The 26,390-nt window shown below is 45.5% G+C and overlaps 1 protein-coding gene across 1 annotated transcript in view; it reads right to left on the minus strand.

The window, feature by feature from the left end:
• The window catches only part of Retreg1 (reticulophagy regulator 1), a 132,035-nt gene extending 108,953 nt beyond the window's left edge, over nucleotides 1-23,082 (minus strand). The window contains exon 1 of the mRNA XM_076856168.2: nucleotides 22,665-23,082. Within this exon, the coding sequence (XP_076712283.1) occupies nucleotides 22,665-22,978 (314 nt within the window). The 5' untranslated portion in view covers nucleotides 22,979-23,082. The remainder of the gene's footprint in view (nucleotides 1-22,664) is intronic.
• Between the last annotated feature and the right edge of the window lie 3,308 nt (nucleotides 23,083-26,390).

Below are 26,390 nucleotides of genomic sequence, written 5' to 3' on the forward strand. Positions count from 1 at the left end.
CCAGAACCTGGCCTCATTCCAATCACAGGCTTACATCTCTAGCAGATGAGGAGGGGATGGGAGGGGAAACCGTTTACAAATAATGACAGAGGAATGCCCTTGGTGGAACAAATCTGCTGAAAATCCCAAATCATGCATTCAGCTACATCAGAACTTTCAATCCATATGCCCAAAAGGCCTGGCCCATTTTGATAAATGAAAACCTTGGTTCTGGGGCAAAAGGAGTTTGTTTTCAAAGGCTTGGCAAAGGGACAGCAATCAATTCTTGACCACCCCACACATAGTGGTCAGCTTGGCAGCAGCAGAGCAAGAAAGACCCAATTGAGGCTGGTGGCAGCCTGCCATCAACCAGGGCTCCCCCGCTCCCAGAGCACGCTTCTGCTCCCAGCACTCTAGAGTCCCACCTGGATGTCTGCTTGCCTGTTCGTCTGTCTACTACCACTCCTTCCATTCAAAACTAGGCATTCCCACGAAGACAGGACCCACTCTTCCCTGTTCACCAGGGTCACCCCAGCCCTGGGCCACTGGGGTTGTCATTCAGGGTTCAGTGAGTGAACAATTCAGTTAAGCCATTCATTAATCATTCATGTAATCAATGTAATGGTTAATCGTGAATTCTCTAAAGCACACTATCATAACAGTAACCGCTTGCAAAATTGAAAAAAAAAATGTACAGGGAACATTAAAATTTCCTTTTTTTGGAGCTGGGGATGTAGCCCAGATCACGCACATGTGAGGCACTGGGTTTAATCCTCAGCACCACATAAAAATAAACAAGACAAAGGTATTGTGTCCATCTACAACTAAAAATAAAAATAAGTAAAACTAAAATTAAAATTTTCTTTTTTTTTATACTGAGGATTAAACCCAGGGGTGCTTAACTACTGAGCCACATCTCCAGCCTTTTTTATATTTTATTTAGAGGCAGGGTCTCATTGAGTTGCTTAGAGCCTCACTAAGTTGCTGGCGCTGGCTTTGAACTCACAATCCTCTTGCCTCAGCCTCCCAAACTGCTGGGATTACTGGCAGGCACCACCATACCAGCTCCATATTATTTTTGAAGACATTGTTGGGAGCAATGCACAACATGAGAGGCCCTTGGGTCTTGCCTTAGACTATTTCTTCTTTAACAGAAGCACCAGCTTCTGATTACCCATTCTTCTTGTCCATTTTCTGTTGCTAATAACACAATACCATAGACAGGGTAAGTTATAAACAAAGATTTATTTTGGTCACAGTCATGGCCCAAGGTCAAGAGGCTGCAACTGCTGATGACCCTCTTGATGGCAGAGTCCCTGGGCAGTTCAGGGCATCAGGCAGCAAGACAGGAAATGTGAGCTTGGGAGTCCTAGCCAAATTGGCTTTTATAGCCTATCTGCTCTCCAGATAACTCATTAACCCATTAATCCACTAAGCACATAAGTAGATTAATCCATTCCTAAGATCAGAGCCCTAATCACCTTTAAAGATCCCACCTGGTCCCACTTCTTAATATCTCAAAATGAAGATTAAATGTCAATGGGTTTCAGAGGGGACAAATCATATTCAGACTACAGCATCACAAAAAGTTAATCTAGCTCTCCCTAATTTGCCCCATGCTAAAGCTATGTGGCAACTGGGCAGGTCAAGAGGTCGGGGTTCACGACTCATCACCAGCAGAGCTGTAGCTGACATGCAGCTGTAGCTCTGTAGCTGTGAAAACCACCCCAATACTATATAAATATAATATATACTATATATGTGTGTGTGTGTGTGTGTGTGTACAGATGTAAATGTACATGTCTGGGCGTCTTTCTAAACATCTGATACTTTTATTAACTAAAAGCCGAAGATCGTCATTGACATTCTGTAGCCCAGGTTCTTTGGCCACAGCCATGCTCTTGAATGTCACAGGCAGGTGGCAAGACTGTCATAGAACATGGTCTCAAAAGCCTTAAGATATCCACCTTTCTGCTTCAGGCAAAACCCCCACACAGCAGAGATTCTCTGGGCAACATCAGAGCTGAAAGATGGAATATACACAGAACCAAATATCTCCATCATACACAGAATAGTAGATAATCAGGCTGAACTTTTCAGCTATATTCTTTTTTTTTTTTAGAGAGAGAGAGAGAGAGAGAGAGAGAGAGAGAGAGGGAGAGAGAGAGAGAATTTTTTAATATTTATTCTTTAGTTTTCAGCGGACACAACATCTTTGTTTGTATGTGGTGCTGAGGATCGAACCCGGGCGCTACTGCTTGAACCACATCCCCAGCCCCTTTCACCTATATTCAATGTTGTTATTAAAAGTAAAAATTTCTCCAAATTTCCATTTTGATAAGCAAAAGCAATCATTCGTGTATACTGGTTAATTAAAAAGAACAGAAAAGCTGTTTTAAAATCACATTTTCATTCCCACTCATTAATATTTTTAAAAAGTCTATTCCAATAAACTTAGGACCTGAGCAAAAAGTGAAATTTCATTGTTAAATATCTTTAAATATTTAGATAACTTTTATAAGAAAAAAAGTTAAGCCATACTGGGGTTGTGGCTCAGTGGTTGAACACTCACCTAGCAAGAGTGAGGCCCTGGGTTTGATCCTCAGCACCACATAAAAATAAAAAATAAAATAAAGGTATTATGTCCAACTACAACTAAAAAGTAAATATTAAAAAAACTTAAAAGTTTAACACATCATTTTTCATAGTCTATGATAATAAACTGGTTAAAAGTCTCTCCTAAAAATTCTTGAAGTTATAGATGACATAATGATGCAAGCTATTTTTAATTTGTTCAAAGGCACTTGGAAGTTAATTTCAAAGGTAAGCCAAGCCAGGTGTGGTGGTACATACCTGTGATTCCAGCAGCTCAGGAGGCTAAGGCAGGAGGATTGAGAGTTCAAAGCCAGCCTCAGCAAATCCAAGGCACTAAGCAACTCAGTAAGACACTGTCTCTAATAAAATACAAAATAGGGTTGGGGATGTAGCTCAGTGGTTGAGTGCCCCTGAGTTCAATTCCCAGTAGCTGCCCCCCCCAAAAAAGGTAAGCCAAGAAGATATGCATTCATTCCATAAAGGTGAAGAAGCAGATGAAGTGAGATTTCCATAATACAGTCAATGCCCCAAGACATTACCCACTCAGGTTACAGGAATCAACTACATGAGGACAGTCATGGTGTCCCTCCTTTAGCTCATGAGACATTTCTTCCACTTACAAAGATGGATTTGATTTGATGCAACTCTGAGCAACTATGACTCAGTTCATGAAGCCACCTTCTGACTCCTGGTGAAACTCCCCTGGCAGGGTGCTGGTGAGCTCAAGCCTATACCGCCTGTGCATCTTACGCCCTAAATCATGCTATTCTAATGGATCCTCTGACTCTTGTTTTTACATTTTGTTTGTATTTCACAACAAAGGTCTGATTTTTTGAGCACTGAGTGAATGTATGTTTTCTTGTTTGCAGACACCTGTAATGCGTGTCATAGCTAGGGATGATTCTTAATGACAAAAGGTCAAATACTCTTTTGGAGAGATTTCCTAAAGTCATGTTATGATAACTAATACAACTATTAAAGTGACCATGTCCATTTTAACAGGTCTTGGTGTTGTTTCAGTAAATGCCAGTATCGATTTCTAAGGATCACATAAAAATGTTTCCTGTGAATAGGAAATGAATTTTTAACTGCCAAGAATCCCCTCCATGAAAGATTTCCCAGGACGGAGTCACTCTTGTTATTTGAAAGGCTGTATGACCATTAGCCAAACACCTTACATCAAGCAAGTCAGAACTACTGTGGGCAAGCAGAAGCCTTCCTCTGCCTCCTTTTATTGGAGCAACTTTTCACAAACTCTGGCTCACTTTTCAGGAAAATAGCAAGGAATGGTGACATCTATGGCAAAAGTCTGAGGATCACACTTGAAAGTTTTTAAAGGTCCTGGCAGAGCTTCGGGAAATCTGTCCCTACACCCACTGCAGACCCTTGGAAGATTCCCCCAAGACACAGTTGAGCAACCGGAGAAACACCATGAGAGAGACTCTGACACCAGCCATGTTGTCACCAGCTCACTGTGGGTGACAAGGAACTTGAATTCAGTTCCTTCAGCTATAAATTGAGGTTGTTAAACTGGAACAAAGATTTCCTCTCTTTTATTTCATCATACGGATGTCTTTTTTTTTTTTTTAAGGATTTAGCTGCCCACAAAACAAACAACCTGATTTACTAGGACCAGGCTGGTACAATTGAATCACAGGAATAAGTATCTCCCAGGCTGAAATACCGGAAACAGGTTAGTACCTGCAAAGCACTGGGCAGAGTTCAGGGTCCCAGATGATTTTAATTCTGTGAATCTTCAGCTAAAATCGGCTTTATCTCAGACACATTTCTTTCAGCACTTCACAGACTGACAAGACAGAGAGAAACTGCCAGGGTAGCTTTTGGAAGCTGACAGGGGATACTGACACCTCTATGACCTTGAGCTCCAAACCCAGCCTAAAATGTAAATAGCAACGACCGCGGTCTCAGCTGGTTGTATCCTGGTCAGTGACGGATGAGAATATTTGTCTTGAATACTGTGCCACCAAGGGCGGGGCATGAGTTTCTCTCAGCCTTTTTTGTTCGTTTAGGCACATCATACTCTAGAATCCCACACTGTTCCCCCAAAGCCAGGCCAATCACCCGGTCTGACACCTGACCCCCAGGGCACAACCCAGCAAGGTCCACCAGGCCCAGCCAGGGCGGCCTCCTTGACCACTCAGGGGGTCCACGAGTGCCCCAAGCAAACTCCACCCTCCTCAAGAATAGACCGTGGAAATTAAAATACACCTTGCACACAACAAGCAAGAAAGACAAGAAAAAAACACTGTAAGCTTGTCCTGAAGAGCTCAAACATGAGAAATAACAGCACAATTTCTACATACCTCAAACTCTAGAAGCTGTAAGTCAGCGTTAGACCAACTACAGAGAAGTTCATCTATACCACGTGACCAACAGAGAATACTGAACAAGTGGGCTGGCCAACCCTGAGGAGGGGACAAAACGAGCCAAAAAGTCAAGAAAACTCTGCAGACATTCCCCCATGACCGGCCTCCGCAAGTCACTTCACCGCCCTGGGCTTCAGCGTGCTCTGTAAGATGGGAATGTGGTGAGGATGCCACCTCCTCACCAGAGATGCCCCAGAGGAACGGCCTAAACAGGGTAAGCACTTGACCCATTAGTGAGTCACAGGTTTGTCACTGGGTCTTCATCGTTAAAGCCAAAATCGACCAAATCTTGATAAGCCCTAACCTGGGTGCCAAAAAAATGCTGTTGCCTTTCTCTGCTGGACTCTGCATACCCCAGGGAGCTTCCAGGGCTGGGCCTGGCTGCAGGCTCTGTCAGAGCCCCACACTGGGAAGAAGGCCACATCAATCCAGCAGTGCCCCTCGGCCTCTCCCACCCACCAGGTGACCTTGGGTTACTATGACCAGCGGGTCCCTGTGGAATGAGGGGTCCCCACAGGCTTCCTCCTGGCTCTGTCCTCTCCAGATGCCAAAGTGGCCACCCACACCCGCTCCTTCCTGCCCCCTGCCTTTACTGTAACAGAATGTACCATGTGAGCTCCAGAGTTGTCTACAGGCCCCACTGGCTCCCAGGCCTGCAGGTTCCCTGTCCCTGGTCTAGTGCCTGAGACCTTTTGGGTCCTGGCACAACTCCGCCCCCTCAGCTCCTGCCCTGCCAGACACCATCTCCTTGTTCCAGAGGTAAGGAACTATGGAGGGGCCTCCTGGGCAGACCCTGATTCTCCTTCACTGCCTGCCTGACTGAGAGTGTCTCCTCTCCTGCCTGGCCTCACCCCAAGCAGATGCCCTTCCCTCTGGATTCCCACAGGCTGCGCTACTGGGTTTAGAACAACCCCTGCCCCTGCACACCTGGCAACCCAGCTCATTCCCACCAACCCTAAAGGGGTCCCAGCTCAAGCAACATCCCCCTCCAGGTCCTTCCTGGCCCCAGCTGCACTACCACGCCACCTACGTAGCCTGGCACAGCACTGACGGGGACAGGCCAGAAAGGCTGGAACCTCAGCTTCTTCCCCCGAGGGTACGAGGAAAGAAGGCATGGCGGCCCAGTTCAGCAAGGCAACTTCCACTGACTTATCTTTGTCCCTGGTGAGTGTTTGCTAATGGAAAGGACCAGGGATGCGTCGTTGACGGTCACCTATCTCCCACTGCCCATCTCCCCCACCCGCTCTCTGACACTCCCTCCGCCTGGAAGACGTCTCACCGTCTCTCACCCAAACCACTTGCCATCATCCCACACTGAGCACAAGTGTACTCTCCCGGAGGAAACCCTGTTGCCACGGTACCAGCCAGGGTACTGCCCGCTCACCTGTCACCTCTCCCAAGAGACCCTCAGTGCCAAGACCCACTGATGTTGGTGGATCCGAGGTCGTAGGGGGACCTGAACTATCCTGCCCATCCGTGTGTAGCCACAGACCCTGCTGAGTCATCTGGACCCACAGACACTGAAGCTCACCATCCCACCAAGTGCCCCAAAGACACCTGGGATTTGGAGTTTAATATCTGAGGGCCCTTTACTCACCAGATCATGTTCTACCTATTTAGGTTTTTTTTTTTTTTTAAATTATAAATAAAATAATATGCTATAAGGTGCCATTTTCATGCTAATAAAACTAGTTAGTCTGGTGTACCTTACTCATGAATATTCTACTTTGTAAAAAAAACAATTCATATCCTAGATATGAGTTGCTCAGTAATAAAGTACCATTCCAGCCAGTTTTTAGTATAAAATCTACAAAGTGCTGTACTTGGATTGGGGAAGCTTTCCCATGATGGTAGTTAGTACGTGGAGAAGAGCCCGGGAAAAGCAGAATTACCCTTCTCCAGGGAGGTGCCTGCAGGACTGCACACCTGTCTCCCATATCACGGGAAGCATGAGGAAACAAGATGAAAAAGCTGAGAAGAGTCACTGCAGTTTCACCCATTCAGTTATGGAGCACCTACTATATGCCACAGTGCTGGGGACTCACAGCTAAAGCCACCAACCTAGCATATGCCTCCCCTGGAGGCAGCTCTGAGGTGGGCGAGGATTCCCTGTGGTCAGCTGGGTACACTGAACATGGCTTTATCCCCCATCCCCTCACCAGGCTAGAATAAGCGAAAAATAAGAGCAAAGACATACCCAGAAGAGACAGGAAGCGGGGGGAGGAGCCAGCCAAGCAGGCAGCAGGGTTCTGGAGACAGGGCAGGTTCAGGCTGACCACCCAGTCGGCAGGCAGGGTAAGAACATGCAGACCCACATGCCCATCACCGACACAAAGGGAAGTCCTCCTCACAGCACGTCCACTGTGCTGCAGACCCCAGAGCATCTCCAAATGGACAGCCCTGGGAAAGGACAGGTCTGAAGAGAGAACTCTGAAAATTCACAACCCCTAGAACTTGAGATCTCCCCACCCACCCAAAGAGGAGGAGCGAGGACCCCCACCTACTCCCAGAGATGAGAGCAGAGGGCCTCAGCCTCCCGGGGTATCAACCGTACAGCTAACAGCTGAAGACTAGGGCTCCCGCCTCCTTGCCACCCTCTAGGTCAGCTCCTGGCACACAGTCAGGCTCCTCCTCCCACCTGCCCTGCCCACCACAGAGATGTCAGCATGTCAGCTGGTCCCCAAAACCAGACAATCCAAACACCCACCCTGGGGCTCCCTGTGGGGGTGGGGCCTCATCTGCTGGGCCACAGGGAATCCCATGGAGTGGCCGCACCTCAGCCGGCACACGGCACTCCAGTCAGCCTGGGTTCCTGTACTGTAACAGGAACAGGACTCTAAGGGCCCCTTCAATACTTCATACTGCCTCCAACACTGACCAGACTGCAAAACACACAAGAATAAGGAACCAGAATAATCACAGGAAACCCTTAAGTTATCATGAATACTCTCCAGGAGAGCAGATGGGGCCTCCCTGTTCAAGATGCTGACTTTCTCCTGTCCCCCAATTTCAGTCTGAGTCCATTTAGAGGCTCCCACACAGGAGAGAAGGAAAAAGAGAAAGATACAGATGTCCTCAGTGGACAGCACGCCCAAGGGACCATAGGACAAGAAAGAATGAGGGCTTCTTGAAGGCAAGGTCCAAGGGGCAGGGGTGGAGGGGACCAAAGAGAGAGACATGTCCTGATATTTGTCCTTTATCAAAAGGAATTTTCCAGGTATGCTAGAGAGTTAAAAAGATGAAAGAAAAAAAAATGCTAAGAGTGATAACAAAATAAAATTGTCTGAGAAAGAAAATATAAACAGGGCATTCTACTTAGTTCAGGTATGAGTAGTATGTACACAGTCATGATGATGGAACCAAAACGGGGATATCATAAAAGCAGAGGCAGGACTGGAAGGGTTGGTGGAATTAGGGAGTGAGGAGGAAATTAATGTCTTAGATGGCTACGTCCTGACCTGGCATTTCAAGATTATTATTTTTTAAGTCTTAAAGTTTTTTAAGAGCATCAACATTAACAGGGGTCATTGTGAAAAGGGCCGGGAAGCAGGCGAGACAGGACCAGAGTTGCCTCTCAGTGCCGGCCCAGTGGACTCGGTCGATACCAAGGTAAGAAGGGGCTCATTTCCACCTGCAATATTTGCATTTCACTTACTGCATATTCTGGAATTGCAGTGTGAGTTTTTCTTTCTTTTTTTTTTTTCCTTTGACCCAAGTGGTACATATGACAGAGTTTTAATTTCTAAAAATTAGAAAAATGAACACACAGAAAAACAACCACAATATCTTCCAATTGCACCAAGTTCTCTGAAGAACACAGCACCTGAAATCAGCAGGGGCTACAGAGTGAACGTAGTCCCTCAAAGACTGTGTGTTGAAAATCTCATCCCCAATGCAGAAGGTTGGAAGCTGGGGCCTAATAAGAAGCAACTTTGGTCACAAGGGCTCCATCCTCAAAGATGGATTCACACTGTTATCTCAGGTTACTTTTTATAGGAGTAGGTTTGATATAAAAGTGAGATTGGCCCCCTCCCTTCCTTGCGGGCCCCACTCCTGTCCTTCTACCTTCCATGTTGCTGTGATGCAGTACAATGGCCCTGGCCAGCTGTTGGCACCATGTCCTTGGACTTCCCAGAGCCCTGAATGTGAGCCAGTAAATCTCTTCTTTATAAAGTACGCAGTCTCAGGTATTTTGTTATAGCAGCAGAAAATGGACTTGGGCAATAGGCAAGACCTAAGGAAGGTGGCCAGGGATGACCTTGTTGAGGATGTGAGTGTTAAGACCCAAGGACAAAGAGGAAGCTGGGAAGGGAAGATGAAAACACCAGGGCCTTAGAAGAGGAGGGTGCAGGCCCAGGGGGCAAAAGGAGCTGAAAAGGGCTCATTGGCTTTGCCAAGTGAACAAGAAGGAGAGGCAGTTGACATGGACTCTCCTGCATCCCTTGGTGCTTCTTCAATAAAAGCTCCACGCACACCAGCCCGGCTGCCCGACTCCACCCACAGTGCGCACACATCCTCCTTAAAGTCAACAGGTCACTTCCCTAAACGCCCAGGCCCGCATCCTGTACCACACATCTTTCACGATCCACCGTGCACCACACAGTGTGCAGCCATCTGCGAAAGGCAGGGGTCCCTGAGACTTTTCACCTAAGAAGAGCCACCCTGGGTCAGAGGGCAGCTGCAAAGGGGAAGTGAGATAGGAAACTGGGCCACATGACAACTCAAAGACGCACACGCCCAGGCTGGAAAAGGAAGGCCCAGAACAGGGAAAAAAAGGTGGCAGGGGCACCCCGGCAGCGATGAGCTGGGGCTGGTGCTGAAATTTTAGTCGGAGAAATCAGTTAACCTCTTTCTCTGAAGTAGACAGAGAAAGCAAGTTATGCGGGAGACAGCTGAAGCTTTAATTTGAGAAGTGACTTAACTTTGTCCTCCTGGGCACAGAGTGAAGGGCCACCAGAGTCCTGCTGTCACTGTATACCGCACCCCCACCCTGCAGGGCAGTTCACTGGGGGATGGGCCTATGGAAACCAGGTCGGAATCCCCACTCACCACCACATGCTGCTACTGGGGGACAAGTTACTTACCTACCCTGAGCCTCGACATCCCTTTTGTCAAACAGGCCAAAGACACTTTGCTGCTAATAATTAAATGACGATGCTACCAAGTGCCCGGCAAAGTGGAGCCCAATACACGGTCATTGCTATTATCAATGGCCGCTGCAGGAGTCGAGAGGAGAAATCCCACAGAACGCCGGCCCGGGAATCTGCCGGAAGATGACCTGCTCACCACCCAGCAGCCAAATTGGTTTACTAGAAACCCAGGATCCCACATGGCCACAGCCTGAGGGAGCTCTGTGTGTCATCTGAGTCTGTCTTTCAATGGGAGGTCGCTCCACATCTGGGAAGAGAAGGAGGCCACTGCCCACGGGTAGGTCACCCTCTTCCCCTTGGTTCTCAGGTCGCCCTCAGGAGCACGGGAGTGGCCACACCTCACCCAGCACATTTTCACCCAGGTACTACTTTCTTCAGCTCAGCTCCCAAAACTTCTCCAAATAAACCGAGACCGGCAGGACAAGGAGCGCAGCCCTGAGTCATTGGACAGGATCTCTGCAAATACCTGAGTTGCAGGCTTCTGAAAGCACACCTGAAGTGATGTGTGGCTGTCGAGGACTCAGCTCACCTTTAGCAACAGGAAATCAAATATAAACAGGGGGCCCGGAGTAGGACATTTCATGCCTTTCCATTAAAACTGTCCCTTGGAAAAAATCAAGTCCATGAGGACAAAGATGAAGACTCAGGAACCTGATCCAAAATGTATTCACTGAAAAAATGGCCAACCATAGGCAGGCCAAGAAAACAGGGTAATGGAGCCACCCCACCACCCCAGCTAGCCTTGTGTGGTTTGCTGATGTTCCTCCCCACGAAAGCCACAGCCAGGCAGCTCACGTCCCAAGCTGGGCAGATGCCATTGTCCTCCTTCAAGAGAGCAGACACCCTGGGGCAGCACGTGATGTCCTGCACTCACCTACAAGCTCACAAGCACACCGTCCTTCCCCTCCCCCTCAATATCAGAGGAAAAGGTGACCTTCTGCCCTGCACAGTGGTGCACACCTGTAATCCCAGTGGCTCCGGAGGCTGAGACAGGAGGATTGTGAGTTCAAAGCCAGCCTCAGCAAAAGCGAGGCACTAAGCAACTCAGTGAGACCCTGTCTCTAAATAAAATACAAAATAGGGCTGGGGGTGTGGCTCAGTGATCGAGTGCCCCTGAGTTCAATCCACAGTACCAAAAAAAGAAAACAAAAAAAGGGACCTCTGACCTTCCCCTTCAGCCTCTCCTAGAGGCCTCATGCTGTCACTTATCCCCTCCTCTATCCCCTCCTCTGTGTCACCAATCTTGCCTCTCTGTTGTCCCCTTCATCAGAAATTCCACTGTCCTTCAAAGTCCTTATCCTGACTTCTCTAGGACTCTGGAGAAAGAGGAAAGAATGTCATGGTGCAGGAGTGGGGAGGACCCTACAGAAGGAGCAAGATCCTGACGTTCAAAATACGGCCCTCCATTGGGCATGAAAGCCAGGCAGCATCAAGAAGAATGTGTCTTAGTTGGTTTGTGCTGCTGTAACAAAAATCTCATAATTGGGCAACTTATAAATAACATAAATTTATTTCTTACAATTCTAAGAGCTGGGAAGTCTTTCTGGTGGGGGTTCCCTTCCTGTTTCAAGGATGGCACCTTCCTACTATTCCCCCACATGTTGGAGCAGTAATTGCAAGTTGGATGCTCGCTGACATCAGCAGTAGCTCTGTGGCTTCAGGAGAAACCCCCTTCCACGGGCTCGTCCACATCCACGCTGCCACTCCTAGCTTTCTGGTTCTCTTTCTAGTCATCACCTGGGTCATGTCAGCCTCCCTAACACTCCCTCCCTGCTTCTCTCCTGTCCCCAACAAATGCTCCCCAGCAAACTCCACCCTCCCTCAAGAACCAAACCCAGCATCTCACTGCACCCTACCACTCAACCCGCGCCCTGCACGGCAGCCTACAGCACCAACCCTGCAGCAACCTTGTGCCCAATCACCCCGCGGGCAGTGACCCAGAAATGCAGCATCCCCCACACTGGGCATTTCACCTTCCACCCCCAAGCTCCGTCTACAACTTTGTGACCCTGGAGCTCATTAATAACAGTCCCAGCCACCTGTCATTTACCCTCATGGTCTGAGTCACTCCCCCATCCACCAACTCTTCCAGTTTTGCCAGAGTCTCCCCTGAATCCACCTCCTCTTCCCCATCCCTACTGCCACTACCTTTAGGCAGCCCTGCTCACCACCAGGTGCTCCTGTAGTGGCATCCTAGTTGGTCCCTGGCTGACAGCTCTCGTTCCTCTAATTCATCTGGAAGAATTGATAGAAACTGACAAGTAGAATCCGGCAGGGTTGTGGCACAAAGTTCTAAGCTACATTAATGCTGTCTCCTGTTTGGGCTCACCTGGCTTCAGACACCGATCTTGTCATAAACACCCCAAGCCCACTCCCAACCCAGGGCCTTTGCACATGCCATTTCTTCTCCCTGAAACATCCCACTCCAGAATTATCCACTAGGATCACTCCCTGACTTATCCTTTGGGTGTGTCTGTTTAAGGTCACTTCCTGATGACCCTTGGGAAAGTCACACCTCCTTGTCACTCTCTGTTCCTTGCCCCAGGTTTAGTTTTCTTCACATCTAGCACCTCCTCGCCTTGCCTATATTTGTTGATTGTCTTTTTTTCTACCACTTCCAACACCAGAACACAATCTCCATGAAAACAGGGATCTTATCTTTTTGTGCACTGCCATTTCCCTACCACCTAGAACAGTGTCATCATAGAGATTCAGTAAATACTTGCTGCATTTTTTCAATATATATATATTTTTAGTTGTAGGTGGACACAATATACTTTTATTTGGTGCTGAGTGCCTTAAGCATGCTAGGCAAGCACTCTGCCACAACCTCAGCCCATTACTTATATATATGTAATATATATTTTAATATATATTTTTTAGTTGTGGATAAACCTTTATTTTTATGTAGTGCTGAGAATTGAACCCAGTGCCTCACACATGCTAGGCAAGTGCTCTACCACTGAGATACAACCCCAGCCCACTGGCTACACTTTTAATGGAAGTTTAGATACCCTATAAGATAAAATCCACATTGCCTATTAAATATGGGCCAAATGTCTCAGCATGATTCAACAACAACCTCTTCATAAATTGGTCCCAATTACCTCTTTCTAACCTCACCTCTGTAACACCCCCAGCACAAAAACCACTGTATTTCTCTGTCTTTGTCTGTCCTACATATGATATTTATGAATATACTGTCTACCCTCTGTGTACTGCCATAGATTAACTGAAGACCTACTATACAGTTGCTACTCGATATGCATTAGCTCTCCTACTTTTCACATTCTAACTATCTTGACTCCTCCCCAATCCTCATATGTCTTTGTCTTAGTCTGTGTTCTGTGCTATACATGGATACCACATATAGGATCATTTATAAAGAACAGAGGTAGCAGAATAGAATAGACATTATGGTTGCTGTATGTATATAGGTGACTCTAAGATCAGTGTGATTCTGCAATCTGTACAGTTAGAAAAATGAGAAATTATACCCCAATGATTTAAATGTATGAATTGCCAAGATCATTGTAATGTCATGTGTAGCTAATAAAAAAAATAAAATTAAAAAAAAAAAGAACAGAAGTTTATTTGGCTTGTGGTTCTGGAGGCTGGGAAACTAAAGTTCATGGTCAAGTCATCTGGTGAGGGCCTCATGCTGCATTAGGGTGAGGCCCAGCAAGTACGCTAGCTTAGGTTTCTCTTCCTCTTCTTACAGAGTCACTGATGCAATTAGAAGGACGAGTCTCACCCTTGTGACCTCATCTAATATGATTACCTCCCACCAACATGAATTTGAGGGTTAAGTGTCCAACACATGAACTTTTAGGGGACACACTCCAGCCACAGGACTGCTCACTTGCTGCCTAAGGAAATCACACTGGTTCTTGTTGGCCTCCAGTTGTCAGTTTAGCACTCAAAGCACAATCATATTAAAATTATTTGCTTACTAACCCGTTTCTCTCTCCAGGGATCTGAATGTGTCCTAGTCATCACTAATTCTCAGCAGCTGGGAATAATGATACACCTCATTTATTCTACTCATTGGCATCAATTGGGCAACATTAACGTACAAGAATAGGATAAGGGGCTGGGGCTGGGGCTCAGCGGTGGAGTGCTTGCCTAGGGCGTGCGGGGCCGTGGGTTCGATCCTCAGCACCACATATAAATAATAAATAGAATAAAGATATTGTGTTCAACTACAACTAAAAAAATAATTTTTAAAAAAAGAATGGGATAAAAAGATGAAGACAGGATAGCAAAATGAAGCTGAGATAAAGCTGTTGCCCAAATAGCACAACCATAAAACTGTGCAGTTCCTTAAGTTGGACTGAGAGTTGGCTCTGAGGTTTACAGTTTTGACAGCAAAAAGGAAGGAAGACCTGAAGAATTTTAAGAATGAGCATTCAACTGGTACCAACAGCTGTTTCCTGGGTCCTCCACTTGGTGCTAGGACTAACGTTGGAGAGAACAGCCCATGTGAGAACTCATGGGGAGCCTTGGTATCTGACAGTCAGCACGCAAGGCCACCACTCAGTACAGAAGAGGACAGTTATTTTTAATGAATGAAGTCCTCTCTATTTTGCAAACCTTCCTATCTCATTTAGGCTAGAGGAAGCTCTCCATTGCAACTCTGTTCAACAAACTTTTCTAAATATCTTCCTTTCAAATCCTACACTAACCAGATTGATTCCTTGATCCTTAAAACTTATTCCCCATGGGAGTGGGTGAGCCTCCCTATTCTTACAGTGCTCAGAGTTCTTCCACCATTTATTCCTGCCTTCATCCCTCTGTGGAAGCCCTTGCCATTAAACTCACTTTAGAATTATACCTTTTCTTCTAAATCTATCAGTAAATTGCACAGAGCTTTCATCAATAATTCCAAAGTCCCAGATCCTCTTCATCTTACACCCCAAAGCCCTGGAGCCTGGGACATGCAATTCAGAATCATGATGATATATTGTTTCAGAATCCCCTGAACCAGTCATGTCTCTTAAATCAGAGACTAAGTTCTCGGAAACAAGTCCAGACCTTGGACTTCTGGTATATTCCACGCACCCAGCACCATGCTGAACATGGAGTAGACACTCATCCACATCTGCCCACTACCCAAATGGAACACAGATAAGAAACCTGGACTGGATTGATAATAGAGCAAAAAACAACCATTATATGACACAGGTGTACCTCTCCTTGGTATTTATCCAAAAGAACTGAAGTTACCAGACTACAGCAGAACATGCAAGCCCATGTTTATAGCAGCTTGATTCACAACAGTCCAGTTATGGAACCAGCCTCAGTGTCTGACAGCAGGTGAATGGATAAGGAAAATGTGGGGTAGTTACAGAATGCAGATTTACTCAGCCACAAAGAAGAATGAATTATGTCATTTGCAGGAAAACAGATGGAACTGGAGAACATCATGTTAAGTGAAATAAGCCAGCCTCAGAAAGCCAAGGATCATGCTTCTTTTCATATGTGGAAGATTAAAAAAAGAAGGGGAAAAAGTATTTCATGGAAAAAAGGGGGGCGGTGGGTGGGTAGGGGAGACCAGTAGAGGAAAGAGATAGGAGAAGGGATGAGGGATGAAAAGGGGAGGTTGCTGGGTAATGACGGACCCCACTACATTGTGGGCATATACAAATGCATCACAATTAATCCCACTATTTTGCCAATAAATAATAATGTGACAATAAAAAAAAGAAGCAATGCCTCTTCCAACATAATAATTTTTATTGGAATCATAAGGGATTCTGTAATATTAGAAAATGTAAGGCCCAGATGTCTCCTAGTGTTCTTTAGAGTAGACCCCCAAAAAAAACACTGAACTTATGGAAAATGGATATGGCTTCATGAGCTGGCCCCATGCCTATTATCTAGGACTGTGCTAACTCTGTAGCCACTCTCCACATGTGGTTATTTAAATGTGAATTTAAATGAAATAAAAGTAAAAATGCATTTCCTGAGTCACACTAGCCACATTTTATATGCTCAATAGTCACTAGAACCTACTGGCTACCGTACCAGACAAGGAAAATGTACAATAATCACCATCATGAATATTCTATGGAACATGACAGGTTGAAGTCATCTTTGATGGTTCAAACACCTTCTATGGGCCTCAGTTCCCTTTCATGCAAAATAGAACACATAACTCACTGGGTTACTATAGGACTTATGAATGCAAAATGTGAACATCCTTATTGATCATTGTAGTAATTGAAGTTTGACAAACTACTAAAAGGATAATTACATAGTTTGGCAAGTGTCTCACAAGCAACTATAGTATGGCTGTTGAAGTGTGTCACCGTAACTGAAATAAGAAATGCTATCTTAGGCTATGTGGCCAGAAGGATCCAGTGCTCCTTCCCAGGGAAGCCTGCTGCATGCAAGGAGGAATGGAGAGAAACAGAACCATGCTCAGAAGAATCTGCAAGCCATCTAAGAATCCAGCAGGCATGGAGTCCAGGATTTCTCAGCTGGGGAAAAGAATGCGATGAATTTTGAAACAAACAGAGAACTACTCTCAGATGGGACCTGAATCCTTGGGCAGCTCCAGAAATCACTAACTCAACAAATAGAAAACATGGATTAGTGAAGAATCATCCTACAATGGAAACGTTGCCTTATGAGGAAGAGAGTTCCTGACCCCAGAAAGAGCTCAAACACAGCACTTCCCAGACATCAGTGTATCCAATCCCCTGGAGAGCTGGGAAAACCAAGTGTCTCAGCCCCACCTCCAGAGATACTGGTTCGGTAGGTGGGGGTTGGGGCCCAGATGATGCAGATGTCAATGTCTTGGGTCTAGAAGGACACTGTGAGGAGAAACACAAGCTGGAGGACCCACGAGCACTGGGAGAGAAGAGGCGTTGGACCCCAAGTGGGAGGTGGGTCCCTGTAACCTTTCAAACCAACTTTACAGATGGTGCTCCAAGGACTCTCCATGGGTCCCATTGGTGTTCCCACTGCACAGTGACCAGCCTAATCTAGGTCTTTGAAAGCCAGAGGTGCCAGGCGTGTCCCTGTGTAGTCACAGCAGGCAAATCGGTGCATTGCATTTCCAACAGTTAGGCAAATAGAAGACAGTATGGTCATGCGGGCCAGATGGGCTGGGGAAAAGGGCCCATGCATAGGCTTCTCTGTATTTAGTGAGTTCAAACTTCATCACATCAGTAGCTTTCTAGGCTACACAGGCAATGTACCCCCAAAGAGTGGCTGAATCATAAGCCCTTAAATTTCAAAGTCATGATCAGCAAGAAGCCTTAGAAGATGGACCTTTTGTTCCATTCCTTGCCAGTCTGAGACAATCATCACATGACCGTACAAGGCATGGTTTAGAGCTCACCACTCCCTTACCAAAAACCTACCCTTCACCCCAAGATCTATGCCTGAACTTTCCCCACAGCTTCAATAATAAAAATAGTCAAGTGTGGAAATGACTCAAATAAAGCCACCTTGCAAATAAACAAACTGTGTTGTAATCCTGAAGGGGCACACCACTGAGCAGTCAAAGGGGGTGAATCTCAAGATGTTAGGCTGAATTAATGAAGCCAGGAACAAAAGGCATAAGGCTGCAAGGTAGCACTCACAGAGACTTTAGGAAAGACAAATCTAATCTATAGGGACCAGTTCCCAGTTCCCACGGACCAGTTCCCAGCAATGGGTACTTACAGGAAAGGAACCCAAAAAGCCCTTTTGGGATAATGGGGTCTTCTAGGTCTTGGTTGCCATCACGATTACACAACGCACACATATATAACATATGCACATAAATGCAATTTGTATGTGAAGAGTGTGTGTGCATTTTATTGACAGTCAACAGCAAAAAGGTGATTCTTTAAAATCAAAGATACGCTGGCATGTTCTGTTTCATTGTGTTCATCCCATTTCATGTTGTACTGAAAACTGTAACACTGGTTGCCTCTGGGAGGAAACTGGGTAGCCAGAGACGGGCGTGGGAAAGAGATTTTCAAAACGTTTACTCTTTGTTTGCTTTTTAAACTTTTGAACTGGGAGGCTATGTTAGTTGTTTTTTAAAATAAATAGAATTGTAAATTAAGAAAAAGAATTTTGAAAATGTGTTGTTCATTGGTACAGAGTGGGAGTATGACCTGAGGCCCTGCCTGCCCTAGGACTGAGGAACTCTTTGTCACCGGATCTATTCCAGTAGCGGAAACCCTGATTTTTGAGATGGGCACTCTGTGTGGTCTATATTTTATCAAACTCTTCCGAGCTTGAGTGAATATCAATGTTTTAGCTTTTTTTCATATTTTAGGCTTTTTCATAACCATATCATAGATGTGTGTGTGTGTGTGTGTGTGTGTGTGTGTGTGTGTGTGTGTGTGTGTATCTGTTCAAGAATGCTCAATCATTTTGGTGGTTTTATCTCCTATGGGTGTATCCTTACTCAATTCTGTGCACTTTGGGACATTTTAAACTTTTAAACTGAATCATCTGGCTGGGTGTGGTGGGTGCTCACTTACAGTGCCAGCCAGGCAGTTCCCTGGGAGGATGAGGCAGGAGGACAGCCTGAGTCCAGGGGTTTAAGGTTTAAGGTCAGCCTAGGCAACATAGAGAAACATGGTCTCTAAAAAGAGAATCATTCTGCTAATGTTATTTTGTGCTTCTTTTGCCCCAAATAACCCTTGTAAAATCTGCCCACGGTGGCTGCCTTCAGTTGCTGTCTATCTTACTGTTCTACAGCAATCCATGGTAGAAATGAACAAACCATTTACTTAGTCATTAAAATATTTCCAGGGCTGGGGTTGTGGCTCAGCGGTAGAACACTTGCCTAGCAAGTGTGAGGCACTGGGTTCGATTCTCAGTACTTCATAAAAATAAATTTATAAATAAAGGTCCATTGACGACTAAAAATATATTTAAAAAAATATTTTCCATACTTTTACAAGGCATTTTTTATTGCCCCCATCACCTACTGCAAAAATAAATCCAAACACTCGGCACAACTTTTCAGGCACCACTGTCCCCCCAACATGTCCTGTTGTCACCTAGACAGCCTCATGTCCCTTGTCCCCTCACTGCTCTCTGCCAGCTCATGTGGCCATCACATCCATTTATTTGCATTATGGCTGAAATACTCAGCACACCTTCAAGGTGCTTCCCCCCTGTATTTTTTTCCTTAGGGCTGGACCACTATTGCCCATGAACCAAGTCTACCCAAGCCATTACTGTCCATTAAGGTCTGGTTTAAGCATGATCTGCTCATGAAGAGATCTCCTTATGAAGTCCCCACAATATTTCCCAACCACAATGCCACTGTGCCTCCCAAACTCGAGATGAACTGTCCTTTCCAGAAGCTTCTACCACATTTGCTTCATGCTGACTTGAGTTACAGCCTCTTGTTATGGTGATGTCTCAGTTTTTGTCTTTCTAGTGCTTGGCACTAAAATCTTGCAGGTAATGGGTAGGTGATGAAAGTCCTTCCAGTAACTGCTGGCACAAGGCATTAAATCATCCAAAAATTATATGTTTAATAAGTTAATTTCCACAAAAATGAAACAACACCAATTAAGGTGAAAAAAATCACTGTTGATCAAGATAGGATTTGGGTTCTTCATATTTCTAGCATTGATCTTTTTTCTATTCTCACAGAAAATGCAAGCTTTAGAATTCCTAGGAGAGAAAATGTTTGAGTATTATACAATTTAAGATCATTTGATAAGAAATATACTATTTAAAAAACCTTTTGACTCTGAATAGCCTTTTAAACCTGGATGGGCAAATAAAGGAGGGAAAACTCCAAAATTTTAATGAAATCAAACTCCAGTGAATTATGACACAAAAACAACAAATATTTCAGAATTTAAAGAGCAGGCCAGGCACAGAGGTTTGTGCCTGTAATCCCAGCAGCTTGGGAGGCTGAGGCAGGAGGATCTCAAGTTCAAAGCCAGCTTTAGCATCTTAGCGAGGCCCTAAGCAACTTAGAGAGACCCTGTCTCAAAATCTAAAATTTTTTTTAAAAAGGGGCCAGGGGATGCAGATATGGCACAGTGCTTAAGCACCCCTGGGTTCAACCCCTGGTACAAAAAAAAAAAAAAAAAGAATTTAAAGGGCAGTATTGTTATCTTTCTGTCAAAGAAAATACACACATACACACCTGGAATGCAGATACTGTAAATAGGAGAAGAAATAAAACAAATAAGATTATAACTAGGTTGAATGTCTGGCCATTGTTTGCCTCTGTAACAGTTTTTATTTAAAAAAAAAAAAATATATATATATATATATATATATATATATATATATATATATATATATATATATACAGATGGAAGACATCACTGCATAATACCAAATATGCCTTTCAATTATTTTATATCAAAACCATTATTTTCAATAAATAATGCTGGGATACGGCTCAGTAGTAGGGCTTGCCTAGCATGCACCAGGCCCTGGGCTCAATTTTCAGCACTGCAAACAAAAAGAACACATCATAGAAAAATGTTTATAACTTATAGTTACAGAAATTAGGCTACAGTCTTTAATATTAATATAGCTCTAAAAGTCAATAAGAAAAAGACAAAAGGCCCAATTGAAAAATAGATGAAGGTTATTTATAAACAGATAATGCAGTCAAAACATAATTATAATGGCTCCTGAACATAATAAAATAAATATTTGATCTCAGAGAAATGCAAATTAAAAATCATGCTGGGATATCCTTTTCTACCTGTAAGATTTACAAGATCAAAAAGTTTCATAAAATATTCTTGGCAAGAGTATAGAGAAACAGGCACACGGCTGGTAGGAGTATAAACTGGTAAAACCCCAGCAAATGCAATATGGTGAGATCCTTTAAAATTACAAGGGCCCAACCCCTCAGAAGCAGCAGCTTCACTTCTGGAAATTTAACCTTCAAAAACACTTGTACACATGCAAAATGATGTATGAAAAAGACCATTAGTTTTAACAATGGATTTGCAAAAGCTTGGAAATTATCATAGTGACTCCATAGGACACAGATTAAATATTTGAGACATACTTAACAAAAGAATTCTATGCATCTGAGAAAGAAAATGGAAGGGATCACCATGAAAGAAGAGTAGCAGCCCATATGACATTCCATAATTTGCATAGAAAATGGTGTATTTGTTGAAATATGAACTTATCTGCAAAGATATGCAGGAAACTGGCAACATTGGTTGCCACTGGAAGAAAATGGGAGGCCTGGGACTAGCGTGGGAAAGACATTTTCAAAATGCTTACACTTTTGTACCTGTAGAACTGTATTGATTACTTTTTTAAATAAATAAAAAAGTAAACTTTTTATTTAACTTTTGAACTGAGGAACTGTATTAGTTACTTTTTTAAATAAATAGTTTTTTTTTAAATTAAGAAAGAAAATCTAAAAAAATTAAAATGTTGGGTGTTTTTTGGTGCAATGAGTAAGACACAGCCCTAAGACTATCGGCCACTGTCCAGCCTAGCACAATACAGCACATCCTCCTTATTTGAGGGCTCAGGCAACTTTGTAAGAGGATAGAATAGACCTGGAATAAACTGGAGAAACACCAGTGGCTAGAAGACTCAGGGACCCTGACAAGACACAGCTTGTTTTAAGAGAAAACCAGGACTAGCATGAATCTGCAGAAAAATCTTCACAGTGATCAAGTTAATCTACAAAAATGACAGCCTATGTCTCTATTGTGCATTTATTTATTTCCCAACTTTAAGGTTAAGAAATCTATGTCCTGTAACAAGGTATTTGTTAGTAAAACTGCTTACTCTGCACTTTGCAAAGAAAGCTTTTCTCTGCTCTCAGTCACACAGGTAACAGATGAGAGGGGCCTTCCATGTCAGACACTTCCCTTCTCACCTGTGAACACGGCTTTTTGGAGAAACAGATCCATTGTTCAGGGCTATTAAAAGAACATGCCCATGTATTCTCTTGGGACTTTACCTGGAAATATGACTGTTTTCCACACTGGGCACACCTGGGGAGGTGGGGTGATGTGCATAATCCACCTGTTTGTTTGCCTCCTATTTTCTCACCAGGGAGCAAAGACAGTAAATCCAACCCTCCAGGGGAAGGAAAAACAAATCATTCAGTGCCCATCCCTGGTGGCTGATAACGCCAGCAGTCTTGAGAGTGTACCTAAGCTGGTCCAGATATGCCTCTGGCGTGCAAGAATGAACACAAGTTCAAACACCTTTGCTCCTGCATGCATGGAAGAGCAGGTCAAGACCTGTGAGTTTCAGAAAGCCTAAGTTTTCAAGTGTGCTGGGAACATCTGTAGGTACAGGTGCGTGTGGACTGCAGACCACCTCGCCTCTGAGCCTGGATGCACACACGGCGGTGGGGGGGGGGGTGACAACTCTGTACAGGCAAGTGAGTCTTTGAGGAAAGTTGAAGTAAGTATCTACCTGTTTGAAAAAGGTTGGATGAGAAAGTGAAGCAGGGTTGACACTTAGTCCGCCGCAGTATACGGCTTTCGGTCCCGCACCCGGCCCTGGGCACCCCCTCTTCCCTGCCCGGGCGCCCCAAGGTCACCTGCCCTCCTTGGCGCCCCTACCCAGCCCGAGCTCTCACCAGAACAGCAAGTTGGCACCCACGAAGCCGAGCAGGCTGCGCAGCGGCCTCTTCCAGCTCAGAATCTCTTCGGCGCAGCAGCCCAGCCACAGCACCGGCTCCCCGAGCAGCCAGGTCACCGCGGCGGGCACCCGGCCCGCGGCCTCCTCCACCTGCGGCCCCGCGCCGGCTGCCGCCGCGCCTTCCTCCGGGGCTTCCTCCTGCGACTCCTCTTCCAGGGGAGCCTGGGGCGGCGGCCGCTGTAGTGCCAGCTCCTCGGCAGCCGGAGCCGGGCATCCTTCCTCGGCGTTCTCCTGGGGCGCCGCGCTCGCCATCTTCAGCGGTGCTACCAGGCGGGGACAGAGACGCGCGCGCCGGGCTGTCGGCACGAGAGAGCGGCGGGCGGCGGCGAGTCCGGGCGCGGGGTGCTCGCCGCGGGGCGCCAGCGGCTGGGTGCCTTGTGACGTCAGCCCCGGCCGCGGCGGGGGCGCAGCCCGGGGGAAGTGGGTGCGGTCAAGTTCGCGCAGGGGCGGGGCCGGAGCGCCGAGGGGCCGGGCGGCATCCTGTGCGCGGTGGGTGCTGGCTGGGCGGCGGCCCGGGGGAGCCCGAGTCCCCTGGATAGCCTCGCCGGGATCCGACGAAAATAACCCCCTTTCCCTTCCAGCGGCGGGGGAGGGCCCAGGAGAGGATCGCTGCCGGGTTACTTATCTAAAAGGGAGTCCAGGCTACGGGTCAAATAAATGGGACACTCACTTTCTCAAGCCAGACCCATCCTATGGTCTCTGAGGACATTATCCGAACTCCCCTCCCTTTTGGCAGCTCATTCCAGTCCCCAGGACCCATCCCCCAGCCCCAGCCCCGCCCGGTGCCCTTTCTGGGGCGCCTGCATGCATAACCATAACCATAGCAAAGGTCTTCTGCACCCTAGGAATAACATGCTGATACAAATGTTGGATTTAAAAAGGAAGAAAAAACATCAACAACATCTTGGGTCAATTATAGAGTTGCCGGCCCTCTGATTTTACTAGTTAGGAAAGGCCGCAGTGATGGGTGCTCCTTCTCTTAGCTCGGGGCTGTGATTTGGGTCAGAAATGCAGGTTACTCTGTGCAAAGTACACTGAGCTGGTAGCCGAGAAGCAAGAACCTCAGCGTAGCCTGGACGCCTTGCACTGGACTCTCTGCACGTGTCCAGCCAGGTGTGGTAAGCTTGGACAGTGGTTACTTAAGAGTTACTATGGTCTCGGCGTCAAGTGGGTATCAGAGAGATGACACGGAATTCTGAAACCTCTTCAGAGGTCTCTTTGGGGCTGGTACTCCTGGGCGAGTGTGGTGAAAGGGGAAAGCAAAATAATTGTTCAATGCTCACTTTTCACCGTCTGCATGTTGAAAATCGCCTCCTCTGTGATCCCGTTCTTGTTTTTTTCTAGAATAAAGTATTCTTCCCTCAATCCTGAGAATTCTACCTGCAGAAGAATCAGGGCATGCCTTCACAGAATGGATAGAATTGGGCTCATTCCCAAGCAATTAAAGCCCATTACAAGCACGGTGGTGGCACAGGCCTGTAATCCCATCGAATCAGAAGGCTAGTCAAGGCCAGCCTGGACAACTTAGAGAGACCTTGTCTTAAAATAAAAACCAAAAAAAAAAGATTGGGGGGTGGGGTTGTAGCTCAATGGTAGACCTCCTCACTGGGTTAAATCTCCACCAGCACAGGCGCACACACACACACACACACACACACACACACACACTACTTCAACAAAGGAGTCTGGGTAATATTCTATAATGCTCATGCTCATCTGGATGGTCAATATATACCTCTGTGTATGCGTATGATCTGGGCAGTGTAGATGTGGGCTCTTACCTGTGTAAAACATGTTGCATTTAAAAGTGATATATGCCCTTTGAGGTCACTCAAAAGTTTATAAACATTTACTGTGTGCCCATGCATTACTAAGCTCTGTGGATACGGCTTCTACCTACAGAGGCTCACAATCCAAAAAGGCAGCAATTACAATTGTGATAACTGCTGTGATCAAAAGCATTGCTAAATGTTAAGAGATTTCTTATTTAAATCTGTATCAAAAATTAGGGAAGGAGGGGCTGGGGATGTGGCTCAAGCAGTAACGCGCTCGCCTGGCATGCATAGGGCGCTGGGTTCCATCCTCAGCACCACATAAAAATAAAATGAGGATGTTGTGTAACCGAAAACTAAAAAATAAATATAAATCTCTCTCTCTCTCTCTTTCTCTCTCTCTCTCTCTCTCTCTTTCTCTCTCAAAAAAAAAAAAAAAAAATAGGGAAGGAGGAGCTGGAGCTGGAGCTCAGTGGCAGAGCACTTGCCTAGCATGTGTGAAGCACTGGGTTTGCTCCTTGGCACCACATAAAAAACTAAACAAATAAAGGCATGCTGTCCTTCTACAACTACAAATTAAAAAAAAAAAAATAGGGAAGGAGCTGGGCACTGTGGCTCATGCCTGTCGTCCCACAAGGCTGAGGCAGGAGGATCAAGAGTTCAAAGCCAGCCTCAGAGATTTAGCAAGGCCCTAAGCAACTCAGGAAGACCCTATCTCTAAATAAAATATAAAAAAGGTCTGGGGATGTGGCTCAGTGGTTAAACAACCCAGAGTACCAAAAAAAAAAAAAAAAAAAAAAAATGGAGAAGGAGGGATGGGAGTATAGCTCAAGGGTAGAGCACTTGCCTAGCATGCATGAGACCCTCAGTTCAATCTTCACTTCTGCAAAAAACATTTAATTAAAGCTAAAAATAATTAGAAAAGTAGTGGAGTAATCAGGTTTCTGGAGGATTTGAGGATAGCTGGCATCTACCTTGACTTGTAAGACGCAGGGAAGTACAGTGGAGGTGGGGCAGAGAAGGGTTAATAATTCCTACTGGGAGTTCAGTGTGAGAGAAGGTATGAGTTGCAGGAGGAGTTGCACTGTTGGTCAAGCTTATTGGCCCAGGGCCTTGAATGATCCTCTAGTGACAGGAGGTTTGGTTAACCTGAAGGCAATGCAGAATATCTGACATTTCCAACTTGCCTTCCTAGGAGTAGCCACAGGATAACTGACAGAGAGTGACCTAGGAAGCAATGAAAAAACAATGTAGAAAACATTCAGGTATTTTTTCCACCAAAGACTCTTTCACAGATGTAGGTCCTCCCTCTGGAGGAAATTTCGATAAACAAATATACTTTATTGTATGCTTTGGTCTTTGGTTAGCACTTGAGACAGCTCAGAATTATGACATCCTGAAATTCATCTCTAGACACCCTGTGCTGCTGCTGGTCCTGGGAACCCAGGGCAGAGGAGATGGGGAACAGGCATCCCCACTGGCTAGGCCAGAGTTGATGTGCTTTCAGAAACATGTTTGCAAGATTCTGCATGTTACTTTGCTCCCCTTGAATTCTAATTATTGTCGTCAAGATTCATTGAAGTAGTAAAAGCTGTTGGCAACCAAGATACATAAAAGCTGAGTTCCGGTAGCTACCTGTGGTTTGTAACACTTGTTATCTCCCTTTAATGATAAATCTCCCCATACACGGATCTGCATTGTGAAGTGTTTTCTTCCTCTGTCTTAAAATTACTATGGAGAAAGGGCTGCACAAAATGGTTTTGCATACAAGGCTGGACTAATTGCTCTAATCTGTCTTTTTCACCTCTGACCTCTAATAAGTACTGACAAATTGTGTGAAGGAGTAGACACTGGCATAGATGCATAAATGGGTGCGACTGGGTGGTTTTTTC

The sequence above is a fragment of the Callospermophilus lateralis genome, chromosome 5 (genome assembly GCF_048772815.1).
Source record: "Callospermophilus lateralis isolate mCalLat2 chromosome 5, mCalLat2.hap1, whole genome shotgun sequence".
In the NCBI taxonomy this organism is placed as follows: Eukaryota; Metazoa; Chordata; class Mammalia; order Rodentia; family Sciuridae; genus Callospermophilus; species Callospermophilus lateralis.